The sequence below is a fragment of the Dermacentor andersoni genome, chromosome 6 (assembly GCF_023375885.2).
Source record: "Dermacentor andersoni chromosome 6, qqDerAnde1_hic_scaffold, whole genome shotgun sequence".
NCBI classification, from domain to species: Eukaryota; Metazoa; Arthropoda; class Arachnida; order Ixodida; family Ixodidae; genus Dermacentor; species Dermacentor andersoni.
Window position 1 is genome coordinate 19,294,647 of NC_092819.1, and position 23,179 is coordinate 19,317,825.

Consider the following 23,179-nt stretch of genomic DNA (forward strand, 5'->3'; position numbering starts at 1 on the left):
CTAAGTTGTGACCAATGGCAGATCGATGTTTTCCAGGTGCGGTTTTAAAACGCATGTTAAAACGGCAGCACAGTGACGGCACTGGTGAAGGCTAGTGGCAGTTTTGTGGCTCGTGCAAGCGTTCGGTAGCGGCATTGCGCGTGCTGCATGGAAACCTGAATCGGCAATTGTTTATGCTTGCAGCTTCACCTTCTTACTTGTATCCCAGCGCCATGTCTTCAAGGAAGCTGGGTAACCAGCACATTCAAGTTTTTGTACGGTGCCGGTAAGCATATGACTGTCTGTTTTGTCCGTGGTGCGTCATGTTCCGTTGCTGTTCCAACGAAGCCTAAAACAGATAGCCTGAGTAGTGCTTTCAGTGTCAGCAGCGACCCATGTGCCATTATTGAAGTGCGTTGCGAAAATTTGAACGAGTGTTACGCATTTTCCATGTGGCTTCGTGCATTATTAACGCATAGCCCTCACCTATGTCTAGGCCTCCGAACTCGCTGGAGAAACGGAGTGGCTTCATCAAAGCTGTTGAAGTCGTACCGGAAAGGAAGGAGGTACTTGTAAATGACAGAGTCGTTCCCGAGCGCAGCCTTCGCAAATCGTTCACGTTTGACAAAGTATTCGGACCTGATGCAAAGCAGGTAAGCATGTTCCCCTTTCTAGTCCGTTACTGCTGTCACTGACTTGTTTTTCTTCTTTTTCTGTCGTGCAGATCGATGTGTACCGGGCAGTCATGGAGCCTACCATAGCCGAGGTCATGATGGGCTACAACTGCACCGTATTTGCGTGAGTGTTCTTGCTGTAGTTCTTTCCCACGTCCAGGGATGAAATGGCTGCGCCAACATGCGCCAAAACACTAATTTCGAATGATGTTGCCAAATTTAGCAGGATGTGTTTGTTCAGTGGTAACTACACAGCCCATAGACATACGTTGGCTAGCGCTTAGCCCTGCAATACGTTTCAGCGTCAGCGTCTGGACCGCTTTGTGCTACACAGTACATTCCGAATGTTTTATAAGTGTTACGCTTTTGCGCATGTGCGGACGTGGTAAACATTTGGACTGGTGCTCATTTCATGGGGCGGTCGGGAAGGAAAGCCGCGCTGAATGAATAAGGTCGTACAGTCTGCTCAGTGCTCATCAGGGGCCGTAATCTGAAACGATCCTCTTCGGCGATCGTATTGCCGAAGTGGATAGTTTCGGAATACGGCCCCAGTTTCTCTACACATTTTGGCACTCGATATTGCGCCTTATTGGTGCGTCTGCGTCGATTAATGGGCGAACGCCGTGCGTGTGACATTCTTAATCTTATTTCGCGCCTGCACCAGGTCCGCTTACTGGCGTGATTGTGCAGCACCTCGACAATTGATCTGTTTGCTTTTACGGAACTTCTTGGTCACTCCAGACATTCCCTATTAAATCCACCCTTGCATACATCCTCTCGCTTAAGCCACGGTCGTCCCATAGCAAACATTAACACCCGATCATCTGCCATGAACACTTCATTCTTCCCCGGCACAATGACACATTGGAACCACCTCCCAGAACATATCGTGTCATGCACTGACCGTAAAACGTGCCGCAATATGTTAAATAACCACATTGCTTAATTACCGATACCATCTACCCTTACTCTAACACGATGTTCCCCTTTTTTTGCAATTGTTCCTAACATTGTTTTTGTTTATTGTTCTGTACATTTGTTCTAACATTGTCATCTACAATTACCCCTGACCTGCGCTAACAGATTCCAACTAGATTTCCAACGGTTTGGGTCTCTGACCCAAACCGCGGTTTGGGTCAGAGAGCAAACGTTGGGCTACGTATGTCCACGAACTGTCCTTCACTTAAAATGGTCAGTGTAACACTAAGCGCAATATAACCGTGAAGGTCCTTAACGTGTTTTCGAGCTTCTTTGTCAGTCTCAGTCTATGCCCTATATGTCGGCACCAATAACGGCATTTAAAACAACCTAGGATTCATGAAGGCTTTTTTTTAACGAGAAAGAAAGCCGTGAAATGAACAAATAAGATCGAATAAAGAAATGCTGCGACTGTGACACTTGCACAAGGATTGTGTCAATTTTTATGCAAACCTCGTCGCACAGTGACACTGGGAATGAGCGGCCTTGATTTCTTTTTTATCGCAGTGTCCAGAGTTTTGGTGTGTGCATCTTTGGTCTCTATCACGTGCGAAGTTGCGTGATCTTGTAACTGTTTGTATGTCCGTAATATACGCAATGGACTGATGATGTTCACGTCTAAGACCACTTATATGTCGTGGATAAAAAAAAATATTGCTGGCTTTGTCTTGTTTTTATTTTTTGTCAGAAAGAAAGGACCACACAAGACCTAGGTTGCTATATACATTGTTATTTATCATTTCTTGATGTATTCTACAACCTTTGCTTTGGCACCTTATTGAATAAATAAGGTAATAAATGTCAGTTCATTGAAATTAAAACTTGAGCTTTATTTTGAAGAAGCAACTAAGTTTTAATTAAGTTTTAAACATAAGCCTATGAACAGAAAGCCCTCGGTTATTTTTTTTCTTGGCCACATTTAGTTGGCACATCCAGCATGTAATTTTATGGTGCTTTCCGAGAAACCTATATGGGTTTCCTTGTAGCTTCATGCCACAGTGATGTGCATGTCGACAATTTTTGCCAGTCGGCAACTTTGCTCACCTTGCAGGCTTTCGCAGAACTGATGTGCCGTAACCTATAGTGTTCTGCAAAGTCAAATAAGGAACGCCCTTACTTCGTCTGCCTGTATTTCATTTGTATTGCCCTTTACCAAGCTGCTCTAAAATGCATCTTTACTGTTCCAAAATGAACTATTCATGCTCCAAACCTGTTCCGAAGTGCAAAATTTGCTGCTCCAAAGCTTCTTTGGCCACTTCCATCCCGGCACATGGCAATTTGATCAACTTCGCTGGCAGGTCTTATGTATAGAATTTTCTATTGCTACATAAATCCCACCTCCATTTGCTTGCGACTATAATTTCTGCTCAGCCAGTCAAAATTTCATGAGACCCTCGACTTTTGAAATACAAGGCCTCTCTGAAAACTCTTGCCTTATTTATTTTAAAGGAAATTTCAGGGTGCAGGTTGACCACATTGTGCAAAGTTGGAGGAGCTTGTGGTTTGCTCTGTCGGACCTGGCTGCAGCAGACTGAATGCTTGCAGTGCTGAAGACGTTGTATGTAGGCTCCCAGGCTGTTATCTAGTGAGGAAGAGACATCAGACTGAGGTTGAGAAACCTGAGACATGGATGTCCTGTGTCGCCTTTGCTCTTCATGCTCGTATCGAGCATGGAGCGGCATCTGGCAGGAAGCGGGCAGAGCTTCCACCTACGCTATAAGTAGGAAGTCATTGCCAACACGGGGTGGATACCAGCACTATTCTACGCTGATCATGTCATCATGCCAAACAGCAGAGCTGCAAGGAAGGCGCAAAGCCTAGGCTCTGCTTAATGTTAAGAAATCTGGGGCAATTACCTTTGCTTATGTGGCTCTCCACGAGATCTTGGAGCTCTCCATACAAGGCAACTCCATGGCTTGGGCCAATGAGTACAGGTACGTAAAGGTGATTATCACGGCAGCCCCAAAATTCATGCAGAGCTATGAGAAGCAACGAACAAAGCGGAAGACCAGTCACTCCTGTCTTGGCTCCAAGGCCCTATGGTCCTTCATTTGTTTCGAGGCCTGCAGGGGTTTGTTGAAAAGTGGCTGCACCTGGCCTCGCTTTCGGGAATGTTGCACTATGCCCATCAACCCGCGCAATACAGGCCCTACAAGCCCGACCAACGGAAGCTCGCTGCACTGCTGTGAGCACACACAAGTGGCATACCTAATGAGGCAGTACAGGGAGATGTTGGTTGTCCCTCTGAAGTGTGCAAGGCCATGGCAAGTCTCAGAAACGGAGACTAAGCGTAATGTCTGACGACCGTTGTGCTTGATAGGTGTACAACTATGTTCATTCGCAGTCAATTAAAGCATCAGATTTTAAGCCTGTCAAGCTGCTCATCGCGTAATGCGTTGCGATGGAAAGGGCCAAACGAGTTTCTTGTGTCGCCATTCCTCTCTGCCGCGCTCCTGCAATGTATATACAAGCTCTGAATTCCATCTCGATGTGGCATGTAAGACAGCAGCAGCAGTGGAAAAGTCGAAGGAAGGGATGAATAAAGCTTTGCTTTAATCTCTTCCAACGGTACGGCTTCAGCAAGGTCCGTCTGACCCCACCTCCCCATAGCCGCATGTTTTTGCAAGCATAGCATAGTGGACGTGAGTACAACCTGCTATCACTGCAAAGTTGCTGAAGAGCATTGTCCTGGAGTGTACGAACCTTCAGCCCAAAGCTATGCTACAGGCAGACAAAAATTATGTGGTGGCACTAGTGTTAGGATTTTGCAAATGTGGCAAGCAGCCTGACTGGAAAGCAGTTGAGACTATGATATGCCAACTTGAACGCTGGTGGCGCACTCAAAAACCGCCTGAGTGGTCCAAGAATGTGCAAAAATGCCAATGGGAAGAACGTTTTCTACGAGTATTTTTGAGAATTTAAAGATCAGATCCAGGTTTCGTCCTCCTGTAGATTGCCTGATATAAAGGGAAACTCCACAGCTATTGCCATCAGGGTTCGTGCTGTGTTTAGCCTGCAAATGGTGCGATCTTCAGTTTCACCTGCTGTTGTGTAGAAGCAGCTGTTTTCTTGAATTCTCAAAGGATTGACCTCCTTACGATAGTTGTGGTGTTTACAGCTGCCCAAAATGCAAGAAAAATGACAATTTTCATATTGGTACTTTCAAGGGCACAAGAATGAAACTGATACCTGGTCGAACAGCCAAGCAATCGTATTTATGCAACGCCATGAACTGCACACCAGCAGGAAAGGCGCTCGAAGCATGCCGGTCCCGCCAGCGTGGAGAATGAAAGTGGTGAAGAGCAGATACTCGGCTGATCCATGACTGTGTTGGACCATTGGCACAATGTCTTTGAGCGACATGTCAGCAGCGTGAGCTCTTGATAGCTGTCAAAACAGTGATGGCTATGATACCGACAAATTCGATGGCCATGAATCGCTGTTTGCATTCGACCTGCCATCGCAAGAGGCAGCACTCACTGCAACACATAGCGCTGCGTTTGAAGGCCAAGGGTAGCTTTAACCACCGATTTCAGACATGCTGCTTGCAATTTTGTGTTGTCAAGCTCCGATTTCTTCACTTTTATGTCCATTTATAGAGTGCACAATGTCTTCAAAATGCCACCGAGTGTCCAAAGCACTGACCGGTACATTTGTTTACGTTGGCATGGTACAGCGGCCTAGCATCGGCGATGTCAAATAATGTGGAAACAAAGCAAAACACGTGGATTGCACGCTTGTAAGCACTGTCGCATCAATCTGACTCGCTGTTCTGAGTGACCGAACACCTATCGAAAACAGCGAGTAGGAGACTCAAATATGCGTTATGCTGCCTACTTATCATTCTTCATAATTCTTTTTCATGCACGGTGTTCCATAACGCAGACTTAGATTAAGACTTTGGGCATATTATCGTTCATTTAGAGAACACATATTTTTCTAGCGCTGTTGGCAGTCAAATGAGGTGTTGACTGCTGTATTGAAGGGACCTCCACTTGTTGGCAATTTGGGATAAGAGGCAAAATGAGGAGCCGGCATAACAATACATGCTCATACATCCATGAGCGTAGTCACATTTGATTTGGGGAAGTGCCAGCAGCCTTCGAGAACAGCAGTTTACCTATGTTGATAGTGTGCCATGTCGGCGCTTGTCGCTTTTGTGTGTGCACTGTGCAAAATGAAAAGTTGATTTAAAATTCATATGGTCAATACAGAATTTCAACAGCACTTACCTTCATCCTTAATGGCTTAATTAGCTTCGGGTCAGTCGCGCAAGTCTGCCGGAAGTGCAGACACGCGAACTCTGCAACTGTTATAGGCCTAACCTCGGCTGAATGTGATCGATACTGGCTTAAACTGTGCGCAGCTGAGGAGAGCTTAAGCTCATGCAGCCAATGACTTAACACCACTTGCCAACCATCACTCGCTTGTCCACACAGAACGTAACTTCTCACACCACACAAACTCGTGATTGCCGGCTTCTCAACATTTAGTCTGCCATTAATTCCCTACAGAGTCTGTGTATGCTGCCTTTTACGGTCTAACACTATGTGGCCAGTAGCTGAGTGACGGTAACTCTCAAACCTGCTTTTTTGACATGACTGAAAGTTGCAGAGGAACTTGCCCACCGAATTTCATTGACAACCATTGACATCGAGAAATTTGACTCGAGAGGCAACTCGGGTGATTCTTTTTAAATCTGAACTGCACATACTGCCCATTGTAACCTAAGTGTTGCTTTAATTTCTCTGTGCAAATTCACCCATAAGAGTCTTTTCTACCTATTTTTTTTTTACCTATTTTTTTCATCTATTTTTAAAAATTTACCTTTTCTACCATTGTTTCTGCCTCTGTACTGTCAATACTCTGTACAGGCACAGTAATCGGCATTTGACTCTTTGCTTTTATGATTTCAGATATGGTCAAACCGGTACTGGCAAGACATTCACTATGGAAGGTGAAAGATCAAATGTGAACCTGGGTTGGGCTGATGACCCCTTGGCTGGTATCATCCCACGTACGCTGCAGCAGCTGTTTGAAGAGCTTCAGTCCCAGGACCTTGAATTTACGATCAAGGTGTCCTTTCTTGAGTTGTACAATGAAGAACTCTTTGACCTGCTCAGTGCACATGAGGACACGTCAAGGCTGAAAATCTTCGAGGACTCCACTAGAAAGGTGCATGTGGCTTCTTGATTAGTTTCCAATATTGGTACGTGTAAATATGAAAGCTGGCATGAAGTGCACATTGTCCTGAAATTTGGTCCCATGCCGGGGCCTTTGAGGTATTAATAATAAATAAACAAATAAATAGCTGCATTCATTGCCTAGTTCAAGCACTCCATGAAGTTTATGCAGAAACATGCACTGCTGTGCCTAAAAATTCAGGAGTTCTTTTGGTGTAATGCCTTGTGTTACTCCCTTCACTGCTTTAGCTGATGCAAAATGTAGATTGACTGATGAGTTGGACAGCTGAGCACTTGCAATTTCAGGGGATGTCCTAGGTTGTTGGGTGTATATTCTTCTCCTAGTCCCACATATTTTTTTAGTTAATTGCGAGTACACTTAAGTGGTTTCATGTATCCGTTTATAACTCTAGGCAGTTTGTCATGTTCAGCAATTTTTGGGTGCAATACGGAAATACTATACTTGGTAAACCAGTTTTGCAATTCTAAGCTACAAATTTAAATGCTTGGTAAGTACAATGTGTACTGAATAATGGTCTCTTGGGTATTCCCCACATAGCGAACAAGCTCTTTTTAAAGTACACGGCCAGTTGTGGATCGTTTTCCGTAACATGTTGTTTACTACCATTGATTGTACTCGATTTTAACTGATCCTGTGTTAGAAAATAGTGGAAACTACATCATTTTCGTAATTCTGTAGCTCGATGGAGCTGCAGTCTGTGGCAGCCTAGTATTGTGCCACCTCAGTTATTTCGAAGTTGCCTAGCTTTCCTGCACTACAGCTAGAATTCTCATCTTGTCAAAGGACTACACACAAAAGCTTAGAATTAATGCCCATGTACCTTCACTGTTTCTTTTATTCAACGAACATCAGTAAACTTCTATAGCTTCTGTACTTTTGTTAGTTGTCTTTTAAACATTGTTTTTAAGCTGAACTACCACTGTACCTTGTGTCTGGTGCCTTCATCTTATAGAAACTAAATGGTAAAGTCATTTCCTTTGCATTTCTAGTCCAAGTTATTGTTAGCTGAAGCTTAAGCACTTTTGCGCTCCTTTCAGCTTTTGTATTACATATGCATTGAGCAAGTTGCCTTGCTTTTGTTTATGTAGAGCTGATTACCTGCAACCACTGCTATTCACATCTAAATCACTTTCTAAATGTTCACTTCCAACATGCATGGGGCAGCAAAACGCAAACTTTTTACTTGATTCCCAGTGCAGGAAAAATCTTGATCTTGCAGCTCTTTCTGTGCATTTTCAGGGTTCTGTCATAATCCAGGGCCTAGAGGAGATCACTGTGCACAATCGTGAAGAAGTGTTCTTCATACTCCAGAAGGGGGCTGCAAAACGTCAAACTGCAGCTACACTTCTGAATGCGACATCTTCACGTAGCCACACAGTCTTCTCGGTTACCGTTCACATCCGCGAGACAACAGATGATGGCGAGGAGCTGGTAAAAACCGGCAAGCTCAACCTCGTGAGTAACAGTGACCCATTTTAGAAGCATCACACTTCATGCTGTTCAGTTTCAGTTTATTATTCGTTCATAACAATTTGTTACAAAAAATGGTATAGAGATAAGGGACTGTTCCAAAGTTTAAGCGTGCAAAACAGGGAAGCCATCTTTCCGTAATTAGTATGACATAAAGGCAACAAGAAATTTCCTTGTGCTGTAAACCTTGTGTTATTGGGATTAAAAAGGAGATCGGAACTAACGGAAGTTGTAGGAAACTTGTTGAGTCAGTAATTTGAAAAATAATATCGCTAAATGATAGTTAAACAAATCAGTAACTTGAAGAATGTGGTTTTTACGTAGTTGTGAAGAGGCGTTAGAGAAAAAAATGGGTTCACGTTATAATGCGGATAGCCTGATTTTGAATGTGCTGAATAGAGGAAAGATGACAGTATTACCCCAAGAAGCGATACCATAAATGATACGACTATGAATGAAAGTGAAGTATAACGATAATGCTTCTTTGGAAAAAAAGCTGCACGGGATTTGAGTAGTCCTCTAATGCCAAATGCTGTTTTTTGTTTGATGTGTGCAATGTGGTTAGTAAACTTAAGGTGGGGATCTAATTTGATGCCGAGGAAAGAAACACAAGTGGAGGCAGGAATGTCATGCCCATTCAGAGTTATGGTCGGAGAGCAAGGTAAATGTCTCTGTGATGACTTAAATAACATGAATTGCATTTTCGTAGGGTTTATAATTAGAAAATTGGAAACAGGAATTGGAAACAGGAAACAAAAACAAAGATTTATCACATCGGCTCGTATGATAAACAGAAGGAACATGGGTAGTATTATAAATTTCATAAAAGTGATTACTGAACGCATGAGCAATGCTAGGCGGGTCAGTGATAGTCGAATTATTGTAATTACTTTTTCAATGGAACTGCCAGAACGTGGTACATTCAAAAACTCGTTGATAAGTTGCCATTGTTTTTTTGGATGAAACTTATTTTTCATGAATTTTATTTTGCTTGCTTCATTTGTCATTAACAAGGCATTATTGTCGCTAGCAATTTCTGCTTGTGCCCAAAAACTGTGTTTAATCATTTGTATACCATGATGAGTTGGTTCATGTCATCTGTGTAGCTATTGCCTTTTCCTTGTCTGTTTGACCATCTGATCATAAGTGTCGCATAATATGCGCTAAACATGTGCCAGTTTCTTTTTTCATCTCGCTTGTCACTTGCTGTTTGCTCTTGTGTCTGTGCACTGCATTGAATCTTTGTGATTCTATTATGCACCAAGGTCGACCTTGCGGGGAGTGAGAACATTGGCCGCTCTGGTGCGATTGACAGGAGGGCACGTGAAGCAGGTAAGTTCTTGTTTATGCGAACACCTAGGGAGAGTTCAGCTCTGATCAGCATGATTCAGTATGTGTTGTATTCACCTGAATATTCAATTTTACTAAAGTTTATAGAATAACATTCGCATCTCATTTTTATAAGCAACGGAAGCTTGATCTTTATGTGCACCTATATTTACAGTGCCATGACTGTCATTTTATTAAATTCTATCTCTAATTTCATCTTGCAACATATTTTCTATTTCTTCGCCACTGCTCTACGTTGTGGCAGTTATTTAAGCCTTAAACATTTATGTGCATTACTAGAAAAGCAAGTGGATAATTTCGTTCTACAGCTTGTGTTAATCATTGTTTGCATAATTTTCGCAGGCAATATCAACCAATCTCTCCTTACATTGGGTCGTGTTATAACTGCCTTGGTGGACAAGGGACCACATGTTCCGTACAGGTGAGTCTGGCCACGTTTCTTAACATCGCATTTTTATCTACGCTGGTTGTGTTGGTGCAGGACAGACCATCTCGTGGAACATTTTCATCTAGACCTGTCTTGTACAAATGCGACAAGAAGGTGCAATGATTCTTTAATCAAATTTTGTCCTCCCTGTTCGTGTTCAAAATGCAAGAAAGCCTTGTCAATATGTACCTGCTTAATAAGATATTCTGGCTTATAGTTGCAATGAATTTCCCACACTGGGCGGGGGGGGGGGGGGGGGGGTCGTCATTGGATTTAATGTATTGGCTGACCACCCGTAGTTGCTTAATGCATGCTAAACTGTTGTGTGCGCGGACCATAGATAGCGAAACTGCAGCAGACATTTCCTGGTCTACTGCCGCGAGAGAGTGCCGTCAAAACATCGTATCCATGACATGTTTCCAGCTCCCGTAACTTCTAGCGCTTCTACATCATGGATGACGCAGTAGTGATCATTGCTAGCGTAAATGGAGGTTCCAGAAGTGCTTGATCCTGCTAAGCAAGGAGCTGAAAATGCATCGAGGTTGATGAGACACTTCCATATGCAAACTTCTCATTGCAGTCAGTTTTCTCAGTGCCTCTACATGATGGAAGTCTCTGACAAGCAACCATGGCAGGTTCTAGTGCAGTGTGCCACAAGCATGATCCAGGTTTTGTGTACTATAGAATTTACATATTCTACAGTCTCTGTTTGCAAAAATTCTTTTGGTTCTTTATTTTCAAGATGTGCATGCTATTCCCACTTTTGCATCCCTCGCATACTTGTCGAATTGCCAGATTGTGTGCATCCTACGCTCTGTCAGTGCACTATCACAATTTTGTTTTGCACTGCATAAAGCACAAACACACACGGCAAGATATATGTAGCTGTTGTGTCTGATAGGCCTGAAGGAAGACGTGGTATGTTGCCTGTAGTCGCTGAACAAGACAGCGGAAGAGCATTCTTTTGCTTGTATGCATGCAGCCCCTGTAGCTGCAAATGGTTAACTAACCCATCTTATGTCGGGTTATGTAATAAATGCTAAATGTTAGGTACTGGTTGTTTCAGAAACCTGTTCAGTCTTAAGTGTGAAGTCTTGGCTTGGTGCCATCTATAAGTGCTGTGTGCAAAATCTCACGGTGGCCACTTGCTTGTGATTAGGATGTTGTGCAAGACTTTCGTTGTAGCTCATTCACTTCAAGCAATGTAAACACAGCTGGCTGTTATTTGAACATTCAGGAGAGTTGGGAGGTATGGGATTCCCCATGAACTTTATCAATTTGGGGTTGATTTACTAATGTTGTGTCGAGTTTTTCTGGTAAATTCTGCCCGTGAAAGTTTCACTCATTGGTCTCTGAACTTCCTGTTCGAGGTCTTCCGATGGTGCAAGAGGAATACTTCTTTCAAGCAATTTGACAGAAAAGTTCCTGAAACGGGTGAAATCGGGAACATCGCACTAGCTGATCAGTCGCAGCGATGTCGTGTGCCAAGTCAAGCTAATGATAATCGCACTTTCCATCTGTCGAATGCTGGCATATGCTACGCGAATGACTCTTGAAGCCATACCAAGTGGTCTGCACGCACCAAACATTCTTAAGTAGATGCCTCATTTCATTACTTTCATCACTTTCCGTACTTCCACGAGAAAAAAAAAAAAGCTACAATGATACTTGCCTTGGCTTTATTACTTGTAGGCTTCATAATGGTTTTGGCCAAAAGAAAAAAAAAAGGCGCCTTTCAATTTTTCTCGTCTGCACTCGTGGGCACACAACAAATCACGAGCGGCAATGATAGTGGCCATGTTTACACTGATACGTTAGAAGTGTACCCTATTCATATGCCGATGCTTGTATCAGTGCCAGGATATTCGCCCACCCTTAGCGGAAACGTGCAGTCTTAGGATAGTATTGAAGACAAGTGCTGCAGTTTCCGCAGCATGCCCGCCATGTGTTTCTATGTCACTGGTAGCTACGTGCGTCCATCTGTTTCCGGTCCCCTCAAAGTGGACATGGCTACGTTATTGTCACAAACTTGCTGATATTAACGATATCGTTCATTACTGATACGGAAGACTGTTTCAATGTGCATCATGTACTTGCGAGAACAAAAATCACATTCTACGCGTTCGGCTTGCTCCACCGGCCGCCATTTTTGTTTTGGTGTCCCGCACTGTTACAGCGGCAGCCGCCTGTTTGTTCACCTGTTTTCATCCCGCAGCAAACGCAGCATGAAAAATTTTTTTCGCGCGAAATTTAATCCACGTAATGATCGCACCCCTGAATTTGCGTGAATTATTTTACTGAAAAGTGCAATCATTATGCGAGTAAATACGGTACGTCTGTTGCTGCGTTTCTTCTCAATCTTGCTCTTCCAAATTTGCTGCTGCTACTTGTGTGCTGCAATGTCCATGATCGTTAAAGTACGTATGTATCCCAGAAATGGCGTGCACTTGAGGCATGTACTATAAGAATACTATACACGCATTTTCTCCCTCCTCCTAATATCATGTCTGCGAGGTCTCTATGAATTCTAACCCTTTTTATATCACGCATGTATTAGCGCAGACTTGATCAAATGAAAACGCACCACACTATCTGGTTCACTTTATTTTCACTAATTCTTGCTACATGTTTGTGTACATCAAGAACATCAAGTTAATTCAAAGGGACATATTTGAAGTAATTCAAGCCCGCCCTCCTCATACAGAGATAGAGGCTTACTAATGAAATCTGGAGCGTAAACAAGCACTGTTTGATTGCATGGATGTTGGTGACGTACAGCTGGGCCACTGTTCTGGAGCAGCTTGACAGGCTTATGATCTATGCCACTGTAGTCGAAAGAATGAGGTACATCTGATGCTTTATTTGATACCACATTACTGGACACTCCACGCTGTCTTCCAATTGCATTTCGATCACCTGTTCTGCTTGTAACGGATAAACTTTAATGGCAATTTATGTTAATTATATACTTAACGATGCTGACTGTGCACTTGGATACCTGGGCTGCAATTTTGCTGAGGCACAAGCCCACTTAAGATTACTCCATATTTACTTGCATAATGCTTAGAGTTCATTAGAATTCATTAAAATTAGAATTCATTTTTTTCTCGAATTATGATTGCACCCTTCAAAATTGCTGTAAAGATAAGTCTGCTTGTTCAGAAGTCCATGTTGACACCTACTGTGAATATGTCGGGCTTTAGTTACTTTTTTGCTTAGTGACTCTTCGTTCAGCCAGCATTCAAATAATGAGCTTTTGCAATTCCTGCTTGTCGAGAGCCTCTGCTTTTATTACAAATGTAAGTGCTGTTTGAGTTGACAGTGCCTGGCGTAAAAACTGATTTAGAACTATACATGTCAACTTTTGTATTTAGCATCTTGAATGCTCTACCAGACAAATTTTTCTGCATATTTATTGCCCTCCTCTACTTTGCATTAATGTTGCTTGAAAAAAGAAAGTTGCAAGCATTGTGAGCAAATTTTCCATGCAGTAAATGTTTGATTAGTTCGAATCTTTTATAATTCGAATTAACCAAGTCAAAGCGAAAGAATCGCTCGGTTAACGCGCATATATACTGTGATGTAGCGTGAGCACGGGCACATGCTACGTCAAGTTTGTGAGAACAGCTATTACAGCTTGATGCGTTGACGCAGCCAATGTAACCGGACATGCCGGCCAACGCGGTCCCACATGCCTGATGTCGAGATGGCCTTGCTCCATCTGTGTGTTTGTTGCGCCGACTGCACCGACCCAGAATGCATGGCGCAGAGATAAAAGGTGCCCAGGCTTCTTTGCCGACGGTTGCACACAGCCGTTCTGCACATGCTCCGAAGAGAGTAGCCAAAGCAGCCGCTTCAAAGTATACAGTATAGAGGGGACGGCATTTCGGCCGTCGAGACTTCCGTCCGTTCGTATCCAGACTTCCGGCCCCCTCTCTTGCCTTTAGCACTTGCTTGATAGCATTATCAAAAGCTAGCTCCCCTTCCCTCTTTCTCTTTGCTTGGGAAGGCAGTGCTCGCAAAGCCACCATCTTGTCTCGCCCTCACACACTTTCTTTCCCTCCCAAAATACCAAGTGCACAGGGCGCGATAGGATCTTATCGCACTTGGACTTCATACTGAACATGATGCAGCTCCAATTTGGCAATCGCTCTTGTCGTGCCGTGTGCGATTAGAAAGGTGCGTTTGCGAGCAACCGCTTGTAATTCAATCATTTGACGATCTGCATCCGCGGAAGTTTCAATTTATTTGTCTCACCATTCCTTTGCAGTGGAAGCAGAATTAGGTTATATTGAAATTTAATACTAACGCACTTCATTATATTGAGGCTATAGATACATGGTGTTCTATGGGCGAGAGGTTATGAAAAGTTAAATACTTCCTTATACCAAGATTTTCGTTATATCAAGGTTTAACTGTACTAGCCTCTTTAAAGGGCAACTCCAGCAATTTATCTATGTCCACTGATCTTGATAAAATGTTGGATATACGTTCTCTTTCACACTCTGATTATCTGTGCCAAACAATATGGCTGCAAGTCATTTAGTTTTCCTGAAAATGAATTTTAAAGATTGGTTGTGTTGCCAACTCGTGGCTTTTTACTCGCCACCCCGTGTTTGTGACGTAGGAGACTACACCGCCACCGTCATTGAAATCGCCGCATCTAGTTTGGAAAAACTAGCTCCCTGTGTCGTCGGGAGACATCATCAGCTTCGCTTCTTTGGCGTTAGCACCACGTCTACTGCAAGTTTAGCGCGCATCCTGCGTGTTTACATTATGGTTGTGTAGTATCTGACGTCATCGACTGATCGTGACGTTGCACGAAGCAGCTACCCATTTAAGGTTTTGGTATCTCATTTATTGGTTATTTAAAATTATTGATGAATTTCTGAGCGAATTGAGTCGCCCTACCGGTGATGGGACTGTCAATGCCATTTGAAAATGGCAATATCCTAATATGGTTAAAAAAACGTTAGAGTTGACTCTTAATAATTCCTTTATTGCCTAAGACTATACCAGAATGGAGTCGCCTTTATAATGTAATCACCTCGATTGAACATTCAGTCACTCAAGGCCTCTGTTGTTGACCACCCACCAGAATAACCTGCTCTGTTCTTGCATACTGTGTTGTGATTTGTATGAACGCAAATGTATTCACCCCTTCTGTAATGCCCTGTGGGCCCCTGAGGGTACTACTATAAATAATAAATAAATATTCCCTCTGAGCTTGTATGAAATAGTTCACCAGGATAGAGCAGATGACCAGACTGGTTGCCAAGGGAAGGAAAATGCCTTCGAGGACAGCAGAGGCCAGTATCGTGCGAGGGAATGGAGTCTACAGACACAACATAGATGCAATCGTGATTGCTTGGAGATGCTTACGACCTGCAGTGGAAATTAGGCTGGTGACAGAAGACTGTCATTTTCTTTTGGGAAACTTAATGTATACAGAATGACCCTCTTCATCTACAAGCAGTCCCTGTAATAAGAACGGGTTAGCGTTGGTCAACTCGCCTCGCCAACACTAGATTTTGAAGCTGGGTTCTGAATCGCTTTTTTTAAAGCGAAAGCTTTACTACGCCAGCCAGCGAGCCATTTCGGATTGTTGTGCTGTAAGCAGGCGGCCATATGCGATATGCCGTGGCCGACGACCTTGAGCCGCCGTTGCCTAGCAACGCCGCAGCCGCGCTCCAACAGATGGCGCTGCTGTCGCTCCACCAGACGTGCTCCGCTGGGGTAGAGGGTCGGCTGCTCGCCGGTTGCTCTCAAAGTTCGTTCTCTTCTCTCTGCGTGCGTCTGTCTATAGCGGACGCATTTCGCGCCCCTATAACTACAAAACAACTATGTTGCATTTTGAGGTAAAAGTACAGTAGCAAAGGCATCCTTGGACTTTTATTTTTTTTAAATGTGGGCACGGTAAACTGAAACGTAGATTGCATTTATTTTTCTCGTTTCATCCCTGGTGTAGCAAGATGGTACTGTTAATACAAAAGAGCTCTAACCAGCATAAAGAGGTTGTGGTCGAGCACTTATGGAAACGTGTTGCTGCTGGGATACAAAGGGGTCAATGTTCAGATTGCTAGGTATGAAATCAAATTGTTGCCTTCTCATTGCAGGGAAAGCAAGCTGACTCGGCTCTTGCAGGACTCTCTGGGTGGCCGCACAAAGACTTCCATCATTGCGACCATCTCGCCTGACATGTCCAATCTGGAGGAGACATTGAGCACCTTGGACTACGCTCATCGTGCCAAGAACATCACCAACCGTCCAGAGGTCAATCAAAAGATGACAAAGCGGGCACTGATCAAGGCAAGACGGCCTTACTTTTCGTCCTCTATAATTTTTGCTTCCCGTTTCACCTGGCTGTAGCAAGCAGGTCTCTCTGCTTGCCCTTATGTGGCATTTGCATGTTTCTTTGACTTGTAGACATTCCTCACTACTGTCGCATATCTTTAGTCTAAATTGTTTGTTGCCTTCTTCCTTAACTAGTGCTTATTCCTTTTTGTTACATAGGTAAACTGTCTGTCTTTACATACACTTTTGCTGCTAAATTTGTGACCTTGACAATTCCTTCGCTGCAGTTTCGAACTCATTCCTCCGCCTGGTTTTAGTAATGGCTGTTCTATGCTGTTCCCGATTAGGTGCATGTCATGCTATGTCTGTTCAGGGCTGCATAGTGACACACATGCAAAGCATTGACAAATGACAACTGGTGTACTTGAATCATTGTGGCTCTTTATTGAAGTACTTCAAACCTGCAAAATTCAGTCTTTGGCCCTTTGGAATTCCATGCAGTCTATCTTTAGCGATAAAAAGGACCTCTACCGGGCCCGAGCAGACTAGTAATTCATACCATGTTGAGCTGGTGCAGAAGCTCAGGGCGGTGCCGCTGCTCTTTTTTTCGTTTTTGCATCTTTTCTCGATTACCGAGCCTCTTTTCATGCTAAGATTGGCTTTCTTTTAGCATTGTAGAAGGATAATGTAATAATACAGCTTAAGTTGTATTCCTCTTTAGTGTTCCTCTAAGGCTTGAAACAACTTCACTGTCGTAGTGATAGACCAGAACAGTCAAACCTGGTTATATCAAACTCTCAAAAAAAAGAAGCCTATCAGTCTGATATAGGGCATAATTCGATATCATCATCAGCCTGGTTACGCCCACTGCAGGGCAAAGGCCTCTCCCATACTTCTCCAACTACCCCGGTCATGTACTAATTGTGGCCATGTTGTCCCTGCGAACCTCTTAATCTCATTCACCCACCTAACTTTCTGCCGCCCTCTGCTACGCTTTCCTTCTCTTGGAATCCATTCCGTAACTCTTAATGACCGTCGGTTATCTTCCCTCCTCATTACGTGTCCTGCCCATTCCCATTTCTTTTTCTTGATTTCAACTAAGATATCATTAACTCACGTTTGTTCCCTCACCCAATCTGCCCTTTTCTTATCCCTTAAAGTTACACCTATCGTTCTTCTTTCCATAGCTTGTTGCGTCGTCCTCAATTTAAGTAGAACCCTTTTCGTAAGCCTCCAGGTTTCTGCCCTGTACGTGAGTACTGGTAAGACACAGCTGTTATAAACTTTTCTCTTGAGCGATAATGGCAATCTGCTGTTCATGATCTGAGAATGCCTGCCAAACGCACCCCAGCCCATTCTTATTCTTCTGATTATTTCAGTCTCATGATCCGGATCCGCAGTCACTACCTGTCCTAAGTAGACGTATTCCCTTACCACTTCCAGTGTTTCACTATCTATTGTAAACTGCTCTTCTCTTCCGAGACTGTTAAGCATTACTTTAGTTTTCTGCAGATTAATTTTTAGACCCACCCTTCGGCTTTGCCTCTCCAGGTCAGTGAGCATGCATTGGAGTTGGTCCCCTGAGTTACTAAGCAAGGCAATATCATCAGCGAATCGCAAGTTACTAATGTATTCTCCATTAACTCTTATCCCCAATTCTTCCCAATCCAGGTCTCTGAATACCTCCTGTAAACACGCTGTGAATAGCATTGGAGAGATAGTATCTCCCTGCCTGACGCCTTTCTTTATTGGGATTTTGTTGCTTTCTTTATGGAGGACTACGATGGCTGTGGAGCCGCTATAAGTAGCTTTCAGTATTTTTACATACGGCTCGTCTACACCCCGATTCCGCAATGCCTCCATGACTGCTGAGGTTTTGACTGAATCAAACGCTTTCTCGTAATCAATGAAAGCTATATATAAAGGTTGGTTATATTCCGCATATTTTTCTATCACCTGATTGATAGTGTGAATATGGTCTATTGTTGAGTAGCCTTTACGGAATCCTGCCTGGTCCTTCGGTTGACGAAAGTCTAAGGTGTTCCTGATTCTATTTGCAATTACCTTAGTAAATACTTTGTAGGCAACGGACAGTAAGCTGATCGGTCTATAATTTTTCAAATCTTTGGCTTCCCCTTTCTTATGGGTTAGGATTATGTACGCTCGAAGTCATGAGGCATTGCGTATACAGGGTGGCCAGTTTCTCTAGAACAATCTGGCCACCATCCTTCAACAAATCTGCTGTTACCTGATCCTCCCCAGCGGCCTTCCCCCTTTGCATAGCTCCCAAGGCTTTCTTTACTTCTTCCGGCGTTACCTGTGGGATTTCGAATTCCTCTAGACTATTCTCTCTTGCATTATTGTTGTGCGTGCCACTGATACTGTATAAATCTCTATAGAACTCCTCAGCCACTCTCCCAGTTTGCTTAAACAATTGGACATCATAAATGCGCATACCATTTATAAAAACACTTTATCGGTGAAACTAGCTTAGTTTCGCATGGAATAGTCCTGTATTTTATTCTGCTTCGGCACTTTCGCTGCATGCGATGCACACACTTCTCCACATTGTCTAAAGAGTTGGAGCAGCTGAGGCCACAACCTTCCGCATGCGTGCAGAAGTGCCGGACTAGTGTGAGAGCATCCTTAACCTGGGAGGATGTGGGCACAGGATTGTCATTGCTTTCCTCATTGTGCCCGCTTTCACTTGTGCTCGGTGTGATGTGGGCATTGTAGTCTTCGTTTTCAGGCTCTCCCATGGTTGCGACACTATCATCCGCACTCACACTCGTTGATCCGTCGATGGCTTCTGGAAATTCTGACGGCTCACTCTAAGCTTCAACACTGGCAACAGTTTCGTCGCACTCGTCACAGAGCATGCAGAAGCCAGCATGTGTGAAGCAATTTCAGATGCACCACTTGTACATGGCTGCCTCGACGTTTTGTACATGGCGATGCATACTCGTCGGGCACCAGGTCGCAAGCTTGTCTGCTTTAGCCTTAATCTCTCCCTTATGCTTCAAAATCGTGTGGAGTGCTCCTCGAAAACTTGCACGCTGCAACGACATCAGACTTTTCACCGCATTCGACTTCATTTATTATTTTGAGCTTCACGACGAAAGTCAAACTCTGCTGCTTCATCACAGCAACACTACAGACGAAGGCCCACAAGGTGCAAACACAATGGACCAGAAAAGCAGTGAGACAACTTGCACTCGTGCCATCTTGCACGACGAGGGCACAAGAGCCTGATTGGCTGCCTGAGCAAGCGCGTTGCAGCTCGGCTTCCTCCTTATAGAACTTGTCGAGGGATCAAATTCATGAATAACTGCATTGCCATTGCCGAAGATGCTGCAAACTATTTCTTGAATGCTATGCACTGTCAAGACAAGTAAAATGTGTATTTTTTCATGAAATAATACTCGTATGTCCCAAAAATTGTACCTGAAATAACCGATATCAATGCTTCAGTGTTTTTTGTCTATTTAATAAGTAAATAAATAATAAATAAGCAAAGCAGTGCATGCTGCTGATATAAACAATGTAAAGGCCATGAATTGAACAGGTTGAGAAAAAATAGTGAAACCTCGTTAAACCGTAGTTGGCTGGAGCTCGGGAAAAGTACCTACTAAACGGTCGTACTGTTTAACCGAATTGGCATGAGATCGCCCACTTACCTGTCGAAAACTGAACTCGGAGAGAGTGCAATGAAAGGGGAAAGAAACTTGCAGTATTTATTCACTTCGCACGACAAAAGTGTTATTTTCGTTTGATGCCGCAGTGCCTAGCACGACGACAGCGGCCTCAAACTTACTGAAGCTGCATGCCAGCTTTTCAGCCAGCCCCCTCTTCTCGGCAAACACTCGCATAGCAGGTTCCTCGTTGGCGTTACGTATTCTCCGTGCAAGCGCGCAGTTGTGCTGCAGTCTTGGGGCGCCTTTTTCATTGCCGGGTGCAGGAGTTCGGAATACTTTTCGTTTGGAATAGTTACGTTATTGCGCCCCTGTGCTCGTCGCAACGATTGCATTCATGATGCTGACGTAACTAGCTGCTTCAGCTACTGTCGGGCCTGAATCGCCCGTGCTGTCGCTTTCCGTGTCGTCCTCATCACTGTCGCTAGTCGACACTTCGGCAGCAACAGATAGATTGATAGATAAACTTTGTAAAAAAAAAAATAATCGGAAAAACCGCTAAAGGTCGGGGCCCTTAGTACAGGGCTCCGCTGGCTCTTGCCATCTTCTCGGCTCTCTTTATCAGCTTGAGCTGGTCGTCGAGGGCCGAGCTGGACAGCAGTGCCTCCCATTGCTCCCTCGTGGTCTTCGTGTCTGGGTGTTCTATGTTGTGTAGTGTGCACTCCCACGTAATGTGGTATAGGGTTGGTGTGGCCCCACACCATGGGCATTCGTCCCTGTAGGCTGTGGGGTGTATCCGATGTAATATGTGTAGGTTCGTGTGAGTGCCTGTGTGGAGCCTACACCAGGCAGCGGCATCTTCTGTCTTAAGATTTCAATGGGATGGTGGATATCGCAAGTGACGCCCTCTGTGGTAGTTCACGATAGCTGAATACTCGAGGTCGACAGGGTCCAGGTCTTCTGCAGCCGGCGTGATGAGTGCTCAGTTATGTACAAATCCTCGAGCTGCTCTGTCGGCCTGCAGGTTGCCCGTGATGCCAGTGTGGCCCGGTATCCTGATGATGGTTTGGGTGGTGAAGTTCTCAGGGTCCTCCTTGAGTATTTCGGCTAGGACTTGTGCAGCAGGTCTTCCAATTCTTCCCTGTAGGAAGTTGCGGCAGGCCTGCTGGGAATCCGTGAGGATCGTCAGTGGTTGCTTTGCGTGTAGGCCCTCGCGGATGGCTAACGCGATGGCCAGCTCTTCGGCTTCCGTAATCGTGCAGGGGCGGGTCGATGCAGTTGATCGTTGATCCGTCAATGGCTTCTGGAAATTCTGACGGCTCACTCTAAACTTCAACACTGGCAACAGTTTCGTCGCACTCGTCACAGAGCATGCAGAAGCCAGCATGTGTGAAGCAATTTCAGATGCACCACTTGTACATGGCTGCCTCGACGTTTTGTACATGGCCATGCATACTCGTCGGGCACCAGGTCGCAAGCTTGTCTGCTTTAGCCTTAATCTCTCCCTTATGCTTCAAAATCGTGCCGAGTGCTCCTCGAAAACTTGCACGCCGTTGGTGTGCAAGTTTACGTTGGCGTTGGCACAAAATCCAGTCCAAGCTCACAATGTTCTCGCTGAAATCTCTTTTCGAGCATGAAAAAGACATTCTAGACAAAATCCAGAAGGATTTCCAGCGACTCGTGTTTTGGTTGGCAGTGCATGACGGCAAAAAAAAATTTGAGGGGGCAGAAGCCCCATGCGCCTCGCCCCTGCTGCAGCACCAAACTGAATAGAAAACTAATTTCCTTCGACAGTTTTTCAGCTGGGCTCGTTCACTTGCCAGTTACGAGCTCGGTGTACACGCTAGGCCAATGCGGAACATAAACATCAGCTGTAGGCGAGTGCTGAATATCCATACTGCGGAGGTGGGACGCATGTTTCCATTTGGTTTGAGCACGACGAAGTACAGACACACACTAAGCGCGGGCGTTGCAGCAATCATGATTCGGTTGGATGCTTTAGCAGACTATCGCACTGAGACAGGCGGAACCCAGTGGGCAGGTTGGATTTGTAGGTATCATAAGTGTGTTCGGATCCACATTGTGCCACGGTCGTCGGTCGTTTCATTGTTGGCCTGCTATCGCAACATTCTTTCAGGAACACTATCGTGTGCGTCGTGCATCCAAAGAACTTGGACAATAGTTAGTGTCGGCGTCTTGACATCGGCAGCCATCGTAGGCATAGCAGCCGGAGGCCTCGCAGCCTCAGATTGGTTGACACCAGCAACACATTGCAGTCTCGGATTGGTGAACGCTGGCGAAGCGTTGCCATACGTCGGCGAACTTCTAGCATCGGCAGTCGACTAAATTGCTGCCCGTCGGCACGCTTCGCTTGTTCCCGATCGACACTTTTGGCGCATGCCGAAGCTTGCCGATGCGTGCCAGTGGTTGGGCCTTAAGGAGAGCGGGTGGATTGAGCTTCGCCACTGGGTTTCCCTGCAGCTGCAAGGGAAAGCAAACTTCTGGGGGCACTTTCGTCCCACTTGGCATTTGATATATTGGGAGTCACTGCTATTTTTGTTCGATGTAAGTGTCGTTTTTGCTATATATACACATTATAACTATATCTTGATCAGAAATATTTTGATATACTGGAAAATTTGATGTAAACGGGTTCGATAGTCGGGTTCGACTGTATACACTTTTTCACCTTCAGTGCCCGACTTGTGAAGCAAGTTACCTGCGAGGGATTGCACACATTTTTTTTTCTTTATTCGCACGAGTCTGCTTTTGTTGCAACGAGGCTCGAAATATTTATCACATTGTTAATTGCAGGAGTACACGGAGGAAATTGAGCGTCTTCGAAGGGACCTGGCTGCAACCAGAGATAAGAATGGTGTTTTTGTGGACCAGGAGAACTACAGGTACCTTTTACTAGTGGACGTGTGGCATTTTGTCTTCCTTGCCTACCTTGTCTGTAATGGTAGAAGGGTAAAGTGAGATTTCTCAATTAATTGGTTATTCTGTTTTGAATACGTTTTATACTAGCAACATTAATTTTCTGCTGAAGCACTGGTGGTGTACGTTATTGTGCAACAAACCTCTCATAAATATTGCCTGTGTTTAAGCTTTAATGAATTGTAATAAATTTTTGTGACCTTGTGTATGCCTCTTGCATGGTTAAGTAGCTT

The 23,179-nt window shown here is 44.4% G+C and overlaps 1 protein-coding gene across 2 annotated transcripts in view; it reads left to right on the forward strand.

The window, feature by feature from the left end:
- Positions 1-52: 52 nt before the first annotated feature.
- Positions 53-23,179, forward strand: part of LOC126521552 (kinesin-like protein KIF11) — a 71,738-nt gene continuing 48,611 nt past the window's right edge. Inside the window, exons 1-9 of one of the 2 annotated variants that reach the window (XM_055065909.2) lie at positions 53-265; positions 476-632; positions 704-777; positions 6,548-6,806; positions 8,076-8,291; positions 9,572-9,638; positions 9,999-10,077; positions 16,200-16,392; positions 22,824-22,912. In XM_055065909.2, coding sequence (XP_054921884.1) covers positions 174-265; positions 476-632; positions 704-777; positions 6,548-6,806; positions 8,076-8,291; positions 9,572-9,638; positions 9,999-10,077; positions 16,200-16,392; positions 22,824-22,912 — 1,226 coding nt within the window. In that variant the 5' untranslated portion in view covers positions 53-173. The remainder of the gene's footprint in view (positions 266-475; positions 633-703; positions 778-6,547; positions 6,807-8,075; positions 8,292-9,571; positions 9,639-9,998; positions 10,078-16,199; positions 16,393-22,823; positions 22,913-23,179) is intronic. The other variant, XM_050170250.3, reaches the window with a different exon arrangement.